The sequence below is a fragment of the Drosophila rhopaloa genome, unplaced genomic scaffold (genome assembly GCF_018152115.1).
Source record: "Drosophila rhopaloa isolate 14029-0021.01 unplaced genomic scaffold, ASM1815211v1 contig_47, whole genome shotgun sequence".
Taxonomy (NCBI): Eukaryota; Metazoa; Arthropoda; class Insecta; order Diptera; family Drosophilidae; genus Drosophila; species Drosophila rhopaloa.
Window position 1 is genome coordinate 486,984 of NW_025335142.1, and position 12,251 is coordinate 499,234.

General features: G+C 37.7%; 3 protein-coding genes across 3 annotated transcripts in view; 2 read left to right on the forward strand and 1 right to left on the reverse strand.

Moving 5' to 3' along the window:
• The window catches only part of LOC108041019 (venom dipeptidyl peptidase 4), an 85,005-nt gene that overhangs the window by 16,620 nt on the left and 56,134 nt on the right, over positions 1-12,251 (forward strand). The gene's annotated exons all lie outside the window — the stretch shown is intronic.
• On the forward strand, positions 5,924-6,495 carry LOC108052536. Its single transcript, XM_017134937.2, has one exon. It carries the CDS (start codon positions 6,003-6,005, stop codon positions 6,342-6,344), a length of 342 nt encoding a protein of 113 aa, XP_016990426.1. The 5' UTR covers positions 5,924-6,002; the 3' UTR covers positions 6,345-6,495.
• On the reverse strand, positions 11,440-12,044 carry LOC108052537. The gene has a single exon (XM_017134939.2). The coding sequence runs from the start codon at positions 11,992-11,994 to the stop codon at positions 11,545-11,547; it is 450 nt and encodes a 149-aa protein (XP_016990428.1). The 5' UTR covers positions 11,995-12,044; the 3' UTR covers positions 11,440-11,544.

Here is a 12,251-nt window from a genome sequence, read left to right on the forward strand (position 1 = left end):
GCCACACCCCTTTTATCATCTTTTAGAAAAGTTTTCAACAACACAAATACAAATACGGTTACCACTATGCCGGCAAATGGGAACACAAAATTCAAATGCAAATTGGACGCATTTTTTTCATGAGCAATTGTGTTGGGAAATTTGGCTACCTCGGGGCAGGAAAATTGCCAACTTTTTAATATGTGTAAAATATTGTGTGTGCGAAATACTTTAAGCCCCAAGCATATTCATCATTGAACGGTGGCTTGTCCTTGGCTGTGTTTCCGGTGTGCAATAAATAATTGTAGCACTTGGCCACACTTGAAAAATGCAATAAGCCAAAGGCCACACTTCCTTTTGCGGCAATGAACGCTTGCCCCTGAGTACTCGTGAGTGGTTAACTGGAACAAATAGTTCTGCCCCAAGGTTAAAACAATAAGCCGATGATGAGAGTTAAAAGTGAACAATTTTTCTCGTTAATGTAAACTCCCTTTACACCCCTCTTCGATGTCATCCTGTTTCCGTTCCCTGTTAATTGCCATCTGATTAAAGTCAACTCGGCTTACAGCTTAAAGCCTTTCCGGCAACAAGTCACCCTGCTGAAACGGAATCTTTCATGGGATCCGAATGTCATTGTCCATGTTGGTCAGTGGAAAAGTTTCTGTTTTTTATTTCGCTTTTTTCTGAGCTTCCGTTCCACATAAATCTGCAGGTTTTATTTTTAATTACCAGTAAAACCATTTTCATGTCGGCACAGTTAAAAGTTAAAACCCAAATAAATTTCAATAAAAAAGAAATGATGAATACAAGAAAATATTTTTTGTGAAAACGGCTTTTAAGTTGCAATGGGTCCTTGTGAATGCTAATTGGAAACAGTTTAAGAAAATTTATTGGCACATCTGTGAAGAAAAAATAAATAAATATTGTTATTTTTGCCATTATCTCTATTTTATTATAATAATAATTATAATTAGTAATTATAATGCTTAAATAATTGCATGTTCTTCCCAAGTAAATCCCCAAGCGAACGACTTTGTAACCCATGACTTCAAACTTATTTTTTGATCATCATTATTTTCTCACACAGTTTGCTTCAACTGCCACAATTTACCAATTTTCGCACAAAACACTTTTCACAGCTCATTAAGGCTAACAAATTAAACGGGACGCCAGGAAAAGCAGAAAGTATAAAGTCACAAGCTACCGCGCTTAAGGAAAAAGCGAAGCACACAAATAGCACACATACGCCATGTGGTGCACTGTGTTCTGGCATCTTTGGTAATTGTAGTTAGGCAAGAGGATGCCTTGTTGCTACATGGCGAAATAACAAAATCATTGTGGAATTTAATTAAGTTGCCTGCTAGGAGCCGCAGTTGGTCTGAACAGGACAGAACGAGCCCATTAACACATTTTTCAAGTTTAATTCAACGTAATAACAAATTTTGCTAGGCAAAAACGACGGTGGGCGTAAGGGGAAATGCTGTGGCACTCAAGCAGCCATATAAATTACAGACAGACATGAGCGGCATACTAGGATTCGCAGGATGCGAAAGTGTTGCCATTAAGTCGCACACGTGTGCCCCAGAAGAGCGAAGAAATGCCGGGGAGAGAAAGCCCGGAGAAAGTCAGACAAGTCAGTGCCAAGTGCCAGCGGCAGCGGCAGCTGATGGCCCTTCAAGCACATTTCTTCAAGTGGCTTCTATTTCTCAGACCGCCACCCCCCTAATTAAGACAAATGTAAAAACTACAACAAAAAGGGCCGAAAAGCGGAGCGAACACATCTGCACAGTGAGGAAAGCTTAACCATTTTTTAGCTTAAAAGATTAATCTTACTTACTAATTAACGACATAGTAGAGTAGTTCTCTAAGAAAATAACACTTCAAATTTTGTTTTTCAAAATTTTCATATTCGGCTAGTAATGTTTGAAGTATCCGAAAATTATTATAATGTAAGTTAAGCTTTGTTTTAAAAACTTTTTTAATTCAAATTATTTATATTGATATTATAATGGAATTACACCTGAAAAATATTTTTTAAGCTAATTATTCAACGACACCTTAAACTGATTTTGTTAAACTAACTATTTGGATTTGAAACTGAGGCGTTACAAAATAAAGTTCTGAAACATACATTTCCTTATTAACAAAAAGTAATCCCTGAGCTTACCAATACAAAATATTGAAAGTAAGATATAAAGTCTCGTGTTCGGGGAGAATTTTTTTCCGTGGACTTGTCAGGCCCCTTTCGGAAAGTTGATAAAAAGACATTTTCACTTTAGTTCTTTTTGCGACCTGCATGTTGACACACGGCATTTATGTTTGCCCTGACATTGTCACGTGTCTCATCTGGCGCGTCCTGCGGCACCAACAACACACAAAAGTGAAACAGCAGAACCAGAGTAACAAAAACAAAAGAAAGGAAAAGCCAGCAGCAAATGTCAATGTCTCACTGAAGTGAATGGCTTTCACCTCCCGAGAAGATGGGCGTGTCCTTTTCACATTAATCTCCAGCATGATGGCATTTTAATGCAGGAAACTCAACTATAACTATATGGTTATTTATTGTGATGGGTCTGACAGATGTTGCTTTTGATAGGGGGTATGGGCTGTGGGGTTGAAACAGGAACATAAGGAACTGGGAAATGGTCTCAGAACATTCAATTAAATCATCAATTAGTTGTGTGTGCAACATGTTGCCAAGTGATTTGGACATCAGATTAGGCAACAGCTCAGTTTGCGTAGCATTATAACTGGATGGGGATTAAAGAGGATATGTAGACGATTTTCAACATCTAACATCTAATTGTGTAAAGAACTTCTTGATTGAACAGGATGATCATTTAAATTGTTATGTATATATGGCAATTAAGCTTGATGAAACTTTTTTATAACTTAAAAATTAATATCCCCTTATTCAAAGTTTCGTTTTACATATTTAAATTAAAACAGTTAGTCAAGTTGTATACAAAAAAATAACTGCTTCATTAAATTTGAAACTCTTTCAATAAAGTTTTATCCAAGTCTTGAATACACTAGATTGTAAAAAAAAAAAAGCGAACTATTTTGTAAATTTAATATTTTTAAAGGATCTTTAATTAAACCATTTCACAAATTTATCATTTTATTTTAACATTAAAATGGTTTAAATGTGTTTGATCCAACATTGTATTAAAATTTGATCTAATGACCAAAAATATTTAAATAAATTGAATAACGTATGAGGCAAGGCTATGAACCTGCACTTAAATTAAATAGTGTCTTTATATGGTTAGGTCAAAAGATCTCAATTAATTTTTATCTGAAATAAAACAAAAAATTTAATAAATTATTCTGATAGTGATTTATTTATCTCGTTTTTTTTGTCCTACTATTTAGAGCTCATATTATTTTTTTTAAAAAGTTAAACTATTTAGAATATTTATAATTGTAGCGCTTTTCACTAATAAAGATCTCCTTTATTTAATATTACGTAATAATATTTATACTTTTTTCCATAGGTTTTGGCTTATATTTTTAAATGAGTTTTGTATTTAAAAATATAAAAATACCCATATTTTTATCCGTATTTTAAAGGACAAGAGAATTATGTTTAAAAGTTAAGTGTGCAAAACAAGAAGTTGATCGTTGCAATAGTTTCGACTATGAAATTATTTTAGACAATCATTTCCTGAAACTTTGTTACTTTTTTATACTTAAAAATTTTGTCATTCTAAAAATTATAAATTCGAATTTTTAATGAAGTATGTCAAGACCCAAATAAGACCCTTAATAATGTTATAATTTTAAAAAAAATATTTTGTTGAAAAAAAATGTTGTTTTTCCTATTTACTAGTATATCAATATTTTCTCTTTTATTTGTCTGAAAAATATGGCGTTACGCACTTATATTGACATAGACCTTGTTTTTTTATATAAATAGTTACTTGTATAAGTACATACTTTATGATTTTTTCATGCATGATGTATACAAATCTTTCCTTATCTATTTGTTGTGTCCAATCCAGTATTGATTGAAATTATTTACATCACTTACAGGATCTAATAATCAAAGTCAATGCCAAATAAGGCATTTCTTCGTGTGCATATCACCAAAATTCAATTTATACCCAGCTAAACCTAAACTTTTTCCAAAGATACAAACCTATAAATAGACCACGACTGAAAAATGTTGCCTACTTAGCAGCGCATTGAGTTTTCAATAGGAAACCCACAAAGTAAAAGACGTCGCAAAAGTCAAAGCCCATCCACAAGGCAAATGCCAAATGGCATTATCAATAGTGGATTCAGCGAATCCCAAAATAAATAGCAAGCCGAGTGTGTGAATCTGACTGGGTGCAGTCATGAACATGCATACGGAGCTATGGCGACGTAGCTATAGATATATCTGTGTATTTATAGCGACATGCCATTTATTCCATTGAACAAAAACTCATTTGTAAGTGTTTTTATGCGTAAAGGAATTTATTATAAAGGAGGAACAGTTCCTCAGGAGATATATTGCTTTATTACGATGTGGCAAAGCGATGGGTATCGGGATGGGAATCCAGTTTGGCGACAAAGGCCAGAGGAAAATAAAGAAATGGCTGGCAAATATTTAGCACATGGAGGCGAAAAGCAGACTGAAAGAGTGATGGAACGGCGGGGGGTAAATGGGGAAAATGGCGAGAGAATGAATGCTGCATTTCCGTCTTTTTCGGCTTTTGTCTCTTTTTCTGCGTAGGGATTCCTCGAATGGCGGGGTGTTGTGGGTGGCGGATGGGGTGGACCTTGAGGGCGTTCCACATCGTCGACATCGTCATCAGCATCATTCTCATTGCAGTCGTTAAGTTATAGACTTTGATTTCGTTTGCCTCATTCAACTGCGGGGCAACTTTTATCCTGCCACCCAGAGTGTGCGCTCTGTTGCAAAGTCGTTTCAGAGATTTATTTGCCTTGTACCCTGGCAACGACTCTCGACATCCATATCCTTTGCTCTTCTCACACTTAAATGGCTTTAATTGATTTCTGATTTTATGGCCCTGCTGGACACATTTCACAGTTGATTACTTGCGAAATGGGCTACAATTCTTGAGAGGTTTTGCATCTTCTTAGGGCATTAATTCCGTAATTTTGAAGTTCATCGAACCATTAGTTTTATAAATATTGTATAAGTATAAATGAATTTTGTGTGTTTATTAAATTTGTTGTTAATTATCAGCATTTTTTAAAATTTTTATTTGTTATTTTTTAATAATAAACAAGAGAGAACGCTATAGTCGGGTGCCCCGACTATCACATACCTGTTACTCAGGTAAAGGGAGTGCGAGGGAGATGGAGATAGAAACTTTGATCACGCATAACTTTTTAACGAATGGTCCGATTTGAAAAATTTCTTCTACATTTCGATAGGTATTGATAAACACAATAAAACTGTATTTTTACTTTTCCGAAATATTTAAATTTTTAAAATCGTATATAAGCGATTGTGGGCGTTAAAGGGGGCGTGGCACCATTTTGAAACAAACTTGCGCTGCGTAGGAACTTCTAAAATCTACATGCAAAATGCCAATCTTCTAGCTTTTATAGTTTCCGAGATCTCAGCGTTCATACGGACAGACAGACAGACAGACAGACAGACGGACAGACGGACAGACGGACAGACGAACAGACGAACAGACGAACAGACGAACAGACGGACAGACGGACATGGCTAGATCGACTCGGCTAGTGATCCTGATCAAGAATATATATACTTTATAGGGTCGGAAACGCTTCCTTCTAGCTGTTACATACTTTTGCACGAATACAATATACCCTTTTACTCTACGAGTAACGGGTATAATAAATTATCTATCAATACAAATATATATACTTATAAAATATATATAACATTTTGAATATATGTTTTTTTATGAGAAAATATATCCTTTTGTTCTTTGTCAGTATAAACACTCATAACTGACTGTGAGCTGTTTTTCTAGTAGCAGTTCTAATTCAAAGCTCTCGCTTAACTAGTCAAATTACATCATTTATTCTGGATCAAAATGTCGGACGAAAAATCTGATGAATTGCAAGAACTTGGAAGTTGCGAGTCCTTTACGGAAATGAGCCAGAACAACAGTGCCGATTACACGGCTGTGGTGCCTCTGGATACCTCCGAGGATGCTCAGTACTCGGAGCAAATGTTTTCCACCATTCAGGAGCGTCTTACCAGGATCATGAATCGCGTTAGTCTTGCCAATTCTGTTATGGCCCAGATGAAGCGGAACCTTAAGGCCAAGATTCCCTCGACGGCAGCAGTCGCAAATGCCGACAAGTTGGCGGGAGGCGATAACCCACTGAGAGTTGATAATATCGAAGAAGGAAATGAAGTCACCAACGAATAATTTAACGCAAATTTTAAGTTAACCATATATTTATCTCTAGCTAACCAATTTCATGTTCAAATTTCCATTTACAACATCGGACACAGACTTCTAAAATTTCCTAAGTTACTTCTTAACCGTATATTCGAGAATAAATACCGAATTAAACCAAGTTAATTCATAAAAAGCAAGTAAATTATACAGCTGATCCCGTATAATAAACTAGCCCACAACTTTAATATATGCACAAAAGGAAAACAAAATATTCCTCTCACATGCACCCTTTTCACCATAATTTGAGCCACTTCCCAACGCCATTTACAATTTATTTGGGGCTTTCCACACACAATTTGCGAACGGGCTTCCGTTCTGCCAAACTATGACTTCTTTTCGGCGCGCACAATAAACTTTTCATTGACCGCCCTTCAAAAATGTTACCCGGAGCAATTCCGAGCAGCTGCACTTTGTCAAGGGCCTTTTGTTTTCGTCGAAAACTTTGCTCAGACCCAAATGAACGACAAAGTCGGAAAATTTGAGACTGAAATTTGCATTTGCCTTTCGCCACATTCACATACAAAGACGGAGTGCCATGGGGCCAAACAAATATGTTAAAAGCAATAAATAAGGAAGGACATTCTTCAAGTTGGTCGGCTGCCGCCCAACTTATTGGCAAAAATATGTGTGACAGGGCTGACTAAAAGCTGAAACTGAAACTGAGCGCAAAACTGAAGATGAATCCAAACATAATTTGCCATAAAATGCCGTCGCAGCAGCGTTAAATTATATGAAATATTTTTATTGTTAACTTGCAAAAATGTCAGAAGCATTTTGTCAGCTGGCAAATCTCGGTGGCAGCAATTGTGCAGTGCGTTTATCACTCCGACTGGTGCAACTGTGGCAGCTGCTCCTCCCCCTGATTCCCTGCTCGAAATCCAGCCGCAGTTTGTCATGCTCCACATCCGGGAATGTAGTCCTCAGTCCTCGCATTTCCCATCTGCTCGTAGTCGCATTTTGTCACAACTCCCAGCTTCATGCTTAAGTAAACTTTGCCCCAATGTTGTGACTACGCACTGTGTGTGATAACCGAGTTTACTGAGTGAACTCACTCGGCTGAATGAATGGCTGCTTGAGTGCAGGCAAAATGGTTGAAGAACTACTCTACAGCGCCAAGATAAATTCGAAACTTTCACGCTGAGCTAGAAGGCGATTATAAACGAAATATAGATATAATTCCCTCCCTATTGAAAAATAATTAATTAATATTTATTTTATTAGTTAAATTAAAGCAATAATTGAATCCTAAGTTCAGTTGTTAAAATTCTCACCAATAGAACCAATGGCATAGTATCCTAAATACCCAACCATATAACACTTTATGCACCTATTTGTGGAGATTAAAACCAAATAGTGATTGAACTTAGCTAGGATTTTAATTTCCGACTGTAAGCTTTGAAGTCTGACCCTCCTTCGCCTGACGTCATCGATTCATTAAAATTTCAAAATGAGCCTCACATGAAATTCAATTACAAAATGCCACAAAATTCGAAAAGCCAGCCATAAGCCTGTGCCCATAATTTTACACACACTCGTCACTCTTTCTCCTGGTCTGGGGCCACCACACAATTTAGAATATGGTACGCTGAGAAGACCTAAGCGGTGAAAATTCCCAAGTTCAATGTAACCTGTCACAGGCAGCAGACAAACTAATAACGTTTCGATAATCACAACTGGGGAATTGAATGTGGCGGGGGAAAACCGGCTTTCACGGGAAATCAATCCCGTTGAAATCGAAACCGAAATTGAAACCGAATCTGAGGCTGCGGCTGATGGGTTTCGACTGAGAAGTGTCCTGTCATTTGGCCAGAAGGTCCTCACTCAACACATTTCAAGGCTTTCTGGCTGATGATGATGGTGATGACTATCATTCTTCAATGAATGACCATCTCTAAGCGACTGGAGCAGTGCTGCCAACATTCAATTTAGAAAACTAAACGAAAAAGCCATAAAAGTGAAAAGAGGATGAACCATTCTAATAACCGACCGAAACCCAAAAAAATATATATATATTTTACCAAATAAGTACTTTGCTTTTGAAAGTTTTTTAAATAAAAAAAAATGGCTTAATCAATTATGAGTATATTTTTATTTTTATTATACTTATTTATATATTTTCTCAGTCATTTGGTCAATATACGGATTTTTATGTGTGCAACAACATGACTCGTCAATAAAAGTGTTTTTTGTTTTTGTTTTTGTAATTAAGGAACGTGAGATGGGACATGTAATTTATATTAGTATTTTAGGCTGCTCCTAAAGAAAGTATTTTTAAATGAATTTAGCCGTGATCAATTTCTCGCCTTTTAGAATTCGAATATCCTTATGTGAAAATAATTTGCTTGGGAAAGAACGTTCAAAAAAAAAGAGATATATCAGGAAAAAAGACAAAATGTCAGAACTGGGTTCGTGCTTCATTCGCGGCAGTCTCTTCCCGTCGGTAATCTGTGGAAATTAGCATTTCAATCAAATCTACTTTTATGTGTCTGACTTGTTTTATGCCTCAACGACAGCAACAAAGACATCCTCATCACGCTCATCGTCATCATCATTCGGCAAATGAAATTGTATCCATTCTGTTTATGCATTTGACGAGCCCTGAAAAGGAAAATTTTCGAAATTGATTGATTAAATATTTATTCATACGGAAGTGCTTAGTGTGTTTTCCCTTTGCCCATTTTGGGGAATTTCCTACATATTTATGAACTGTGGCAAGCCCAACACATTTTTTCCTGTTTGTTGTCTTCTTTTGGAGGCTTTCCCTCGGGTTGTGTCATTAATTCAGTTAACATGGAATCCCTTTTGGGCGTGTCTCAACATTCCTCGAGCAAATAACAATTTACTGGGACTAATGCTTAAAAAATCTTGTCAACTGGTGAAGCCTGATGTGAATTTTAATAAAATAATTGGGAGAAACTTTTATATTTTACTCTCAATTACCTATTACACTAAAGCATATGTCAATATATATTAAAATATATATTATCTTTAACCAGTAGTCAAAATAAAGATAAACTCGCTAATCGTGACTATATTCTGTCTATATTCTGCACTTGTCATAGGATTAATAACAAATTAAACCATTCCATTTTTCCTAAAATTAATCTAGCAAATATTTGTTCGTTGTAAGGGAATCGCCCGCATTCCTGGTCGTCTTGTGAATGAAACTTCCCGAGAGCTCATCTTGCAAGGGCTTGCCTCATTAATTCGGTTAGTTCCCGGCACTTAAAGTCAATCAACTGGCCCGCAGGAAATCTTAATTAAACAAACTTGTTCGGCAAATCTTTTCTAAATGGCCCCCACAACACAAACATGCTGCGAAACGAGAAGCTCTCGAGCTCTGGGCAACCCAAAACCGAGGACTTTGCAGCTACTCATGTTGGTATTGAACAAATGCCTATTCCGGATACACTTAGTCTGAGTATGAGGTTGCCGGAAGAGGGGATCTGGCCTCCATTTGCGGCTAAACGTGCAAAACAATTTGGCGTTTCTTGCACATTTTCGACTCTGATTTTGGGCAGCTATTTTTGGGTCCTAGAGACCAGACTCTACCGGCTTGTCTGGCAGTCAAGGGTCCTCCACAAATTGGTAGTGGGCATGCTTAAAGCACTTCTGCTGCACTTGGAATGGCGAAAGCCGAATCAAGCTCTGAGTATTCCACATTCTGGGGCCAGGTCGGCTGCCTGGGCCATTAAAGTGCTAATAAATTCTCAAACTCATATCAATCGATGGCTGTGCAGAGTCGTAGGCCCCATAAAGCGTTGTTTAATGGCGAATATGTTTGCTCTGGCTCCATTGGGCACAAGAAGTGTATAAATCAGCAGTCAGCAGTATTTAGTCGCGGGCTTCGACACAGAGATACTTGGCAACCGTTTTTATATATTTTAAAACTTAGTTGGGAATGTGGGTACTAAATAGTTTCATAAAACCAAATCAATTCATATTTCCTACAATTTGTGTACAACATTTGAGAAGATTGGCAAAATAAAGTTTATTTGCTAGAACTTTAAACAAATATTTGGGACCCAATATTAAAAAAATTAAATGATTATAAATTAGAACTTGATAGAGGATTTATATAGGCACCATAACCCTGTTCTCTTCTCATACTGTCGGGAAGAAAAAGTAAACTCAAACTCATATATGGTAGAAGGTAACTGCAGAATATGGTACTCGTTAATTTATTTACCGAATGCACTGGGGAGTGATCAGAATAATGAACCTTTATAAGGCTATTACTTGATTAAAAGCCGGCTAAATTAAGTTCAACTAATTCCGGGTTTAAGGTACAGCATCCACTTTATTACTGCTTTTTCCTCAACTTTATAAATGACTCTGGGCTCCTCTACCCTCGACTGCTTCACCACGAGGATTGACCGCAGCATTCACTCAATGAACACCTTTTGAACTCCATTCAAAACCCTCCTGATCCCGATGCCTCTGCTCAATGGACTGTACACCTCGTACCCCTTGGGGTAATAAAGCAAGAAAAAGAAACAAGAATAATAATGAAAAAGAAAAGTTTGTTTTCCCCTTGATATTACTTTAAATATGCAAAACTTCACTGTTTTATGTCCTTGCAGCTGTCCAGTTGGCCGGCCAGGGGTCCTTGTCCCAGCTACTTGTTCCTCTAACGAAGTGGATTCCCCTTTCAAGCGGTGGGGCAAAACAGAAAAATAACACAAAAACAAAATGCTCACAAATATTACGCTACACAAACACGGAGCCAAGTTGGCAAAGCGTTATGGAAAAGTTGCGTCTGGTCCTGGGCCACTTTTGCATTACATTATCTCAAGTTTTGCGCTGGCAATTTCTCATGTTTCCCCCACATATTCTCTCGCATGCTCGTATTTGTATTTACCCATTGTCGTGCCCATAAACATGCAGCTGACTTGTTACTGTCCTATCATCATCGTCATCATCGTGCTCAACGTCAGGGAAAAACTTGTGTCGCGAGACACCAGAAAAACTGAGACTCTGATAAAAACTTTGCCTCATTTTCATGTCGGGCCAAATGAGTTTTGGAAAGTTACTCCCCGCCCAGAGTTCCGTGCGATTCGGCTAATGGTGACAGTAATTTTTAATAAAAGCTGCCAAGTGTCGACACAATTTGCAATTTGCACACGCTCCCCGACTTTGATGGAATAGTTGGCAGGACTTGGCATCCCTAGTGTTTGCACAGCCTCTTCTTGCTGCCACCGGAGCTCTTCAGCATGCGATGGGAGACCCTTTCCTGGCGATCCGCACAGTCGGTGATCCTCTGGCAATGGGTCACTGTGCCCTCCAGGTCGCGCTTCAGCTTGATGAACTTATACCGCACGTCCACGTAGGACTCGTCCAGCTCCTGGGCACTTCTGGCCCCGTAGAGTTGGCTCAGCATCTCCAGTTCCGAGTCCGCGTTTTGCAGGGACGACGCATCCTGCTCCGTGGACTCGGGGCTGTACAGAGGATAGTCCTCGGCGAAGGGGTCCATGGAAATGGTATAGCGCCCGGGAGCATTGTACTTCCGGTTCATGGTCTTCACCAGACCCAGACACTCGTGCAGGTCGTCCTCCATCGAGTAGCAGATTTCCAGGGCATCGTCGATTTTTATAAATTCCGTTTGTATTATCATCATTTGACTCCAATTGAATTTGATACTAATTTAAAATTCTGTGCAGCACTGACATGTGACACAGGGTGTCCCATTTATGACATAAATTCATCAATTATGATTCGATTTTTTCAAAATAAATGTCTGTCATTTTACAAGATGTGGCTATCGTATGTTTAGCTGGCAAGCGATATTATTTTTAAATATTAAACATTTCAAGCAACTTTAAAAAGTTTCAGTTAGTTTTAATTTTATTCAAATACTGAACGGATAAAACATAG

Bases quoted from the DNA above. Each gene is read 5' to 3' on its own strand.
- LOC108052536 (XM_017134937.2), top strand. From the start codon at position 6,003: ATGTCGGACGAAAAATCTGATGAATTGCAAGAACTTGGAAGTTGCGAG.
- LOC108052537 (XM_017134939.2), bottom strand. From the start codon at position 11,994: ATGATGATAATACAAACGGAATTTATAAAAATCGACGATGCCCTGGAA.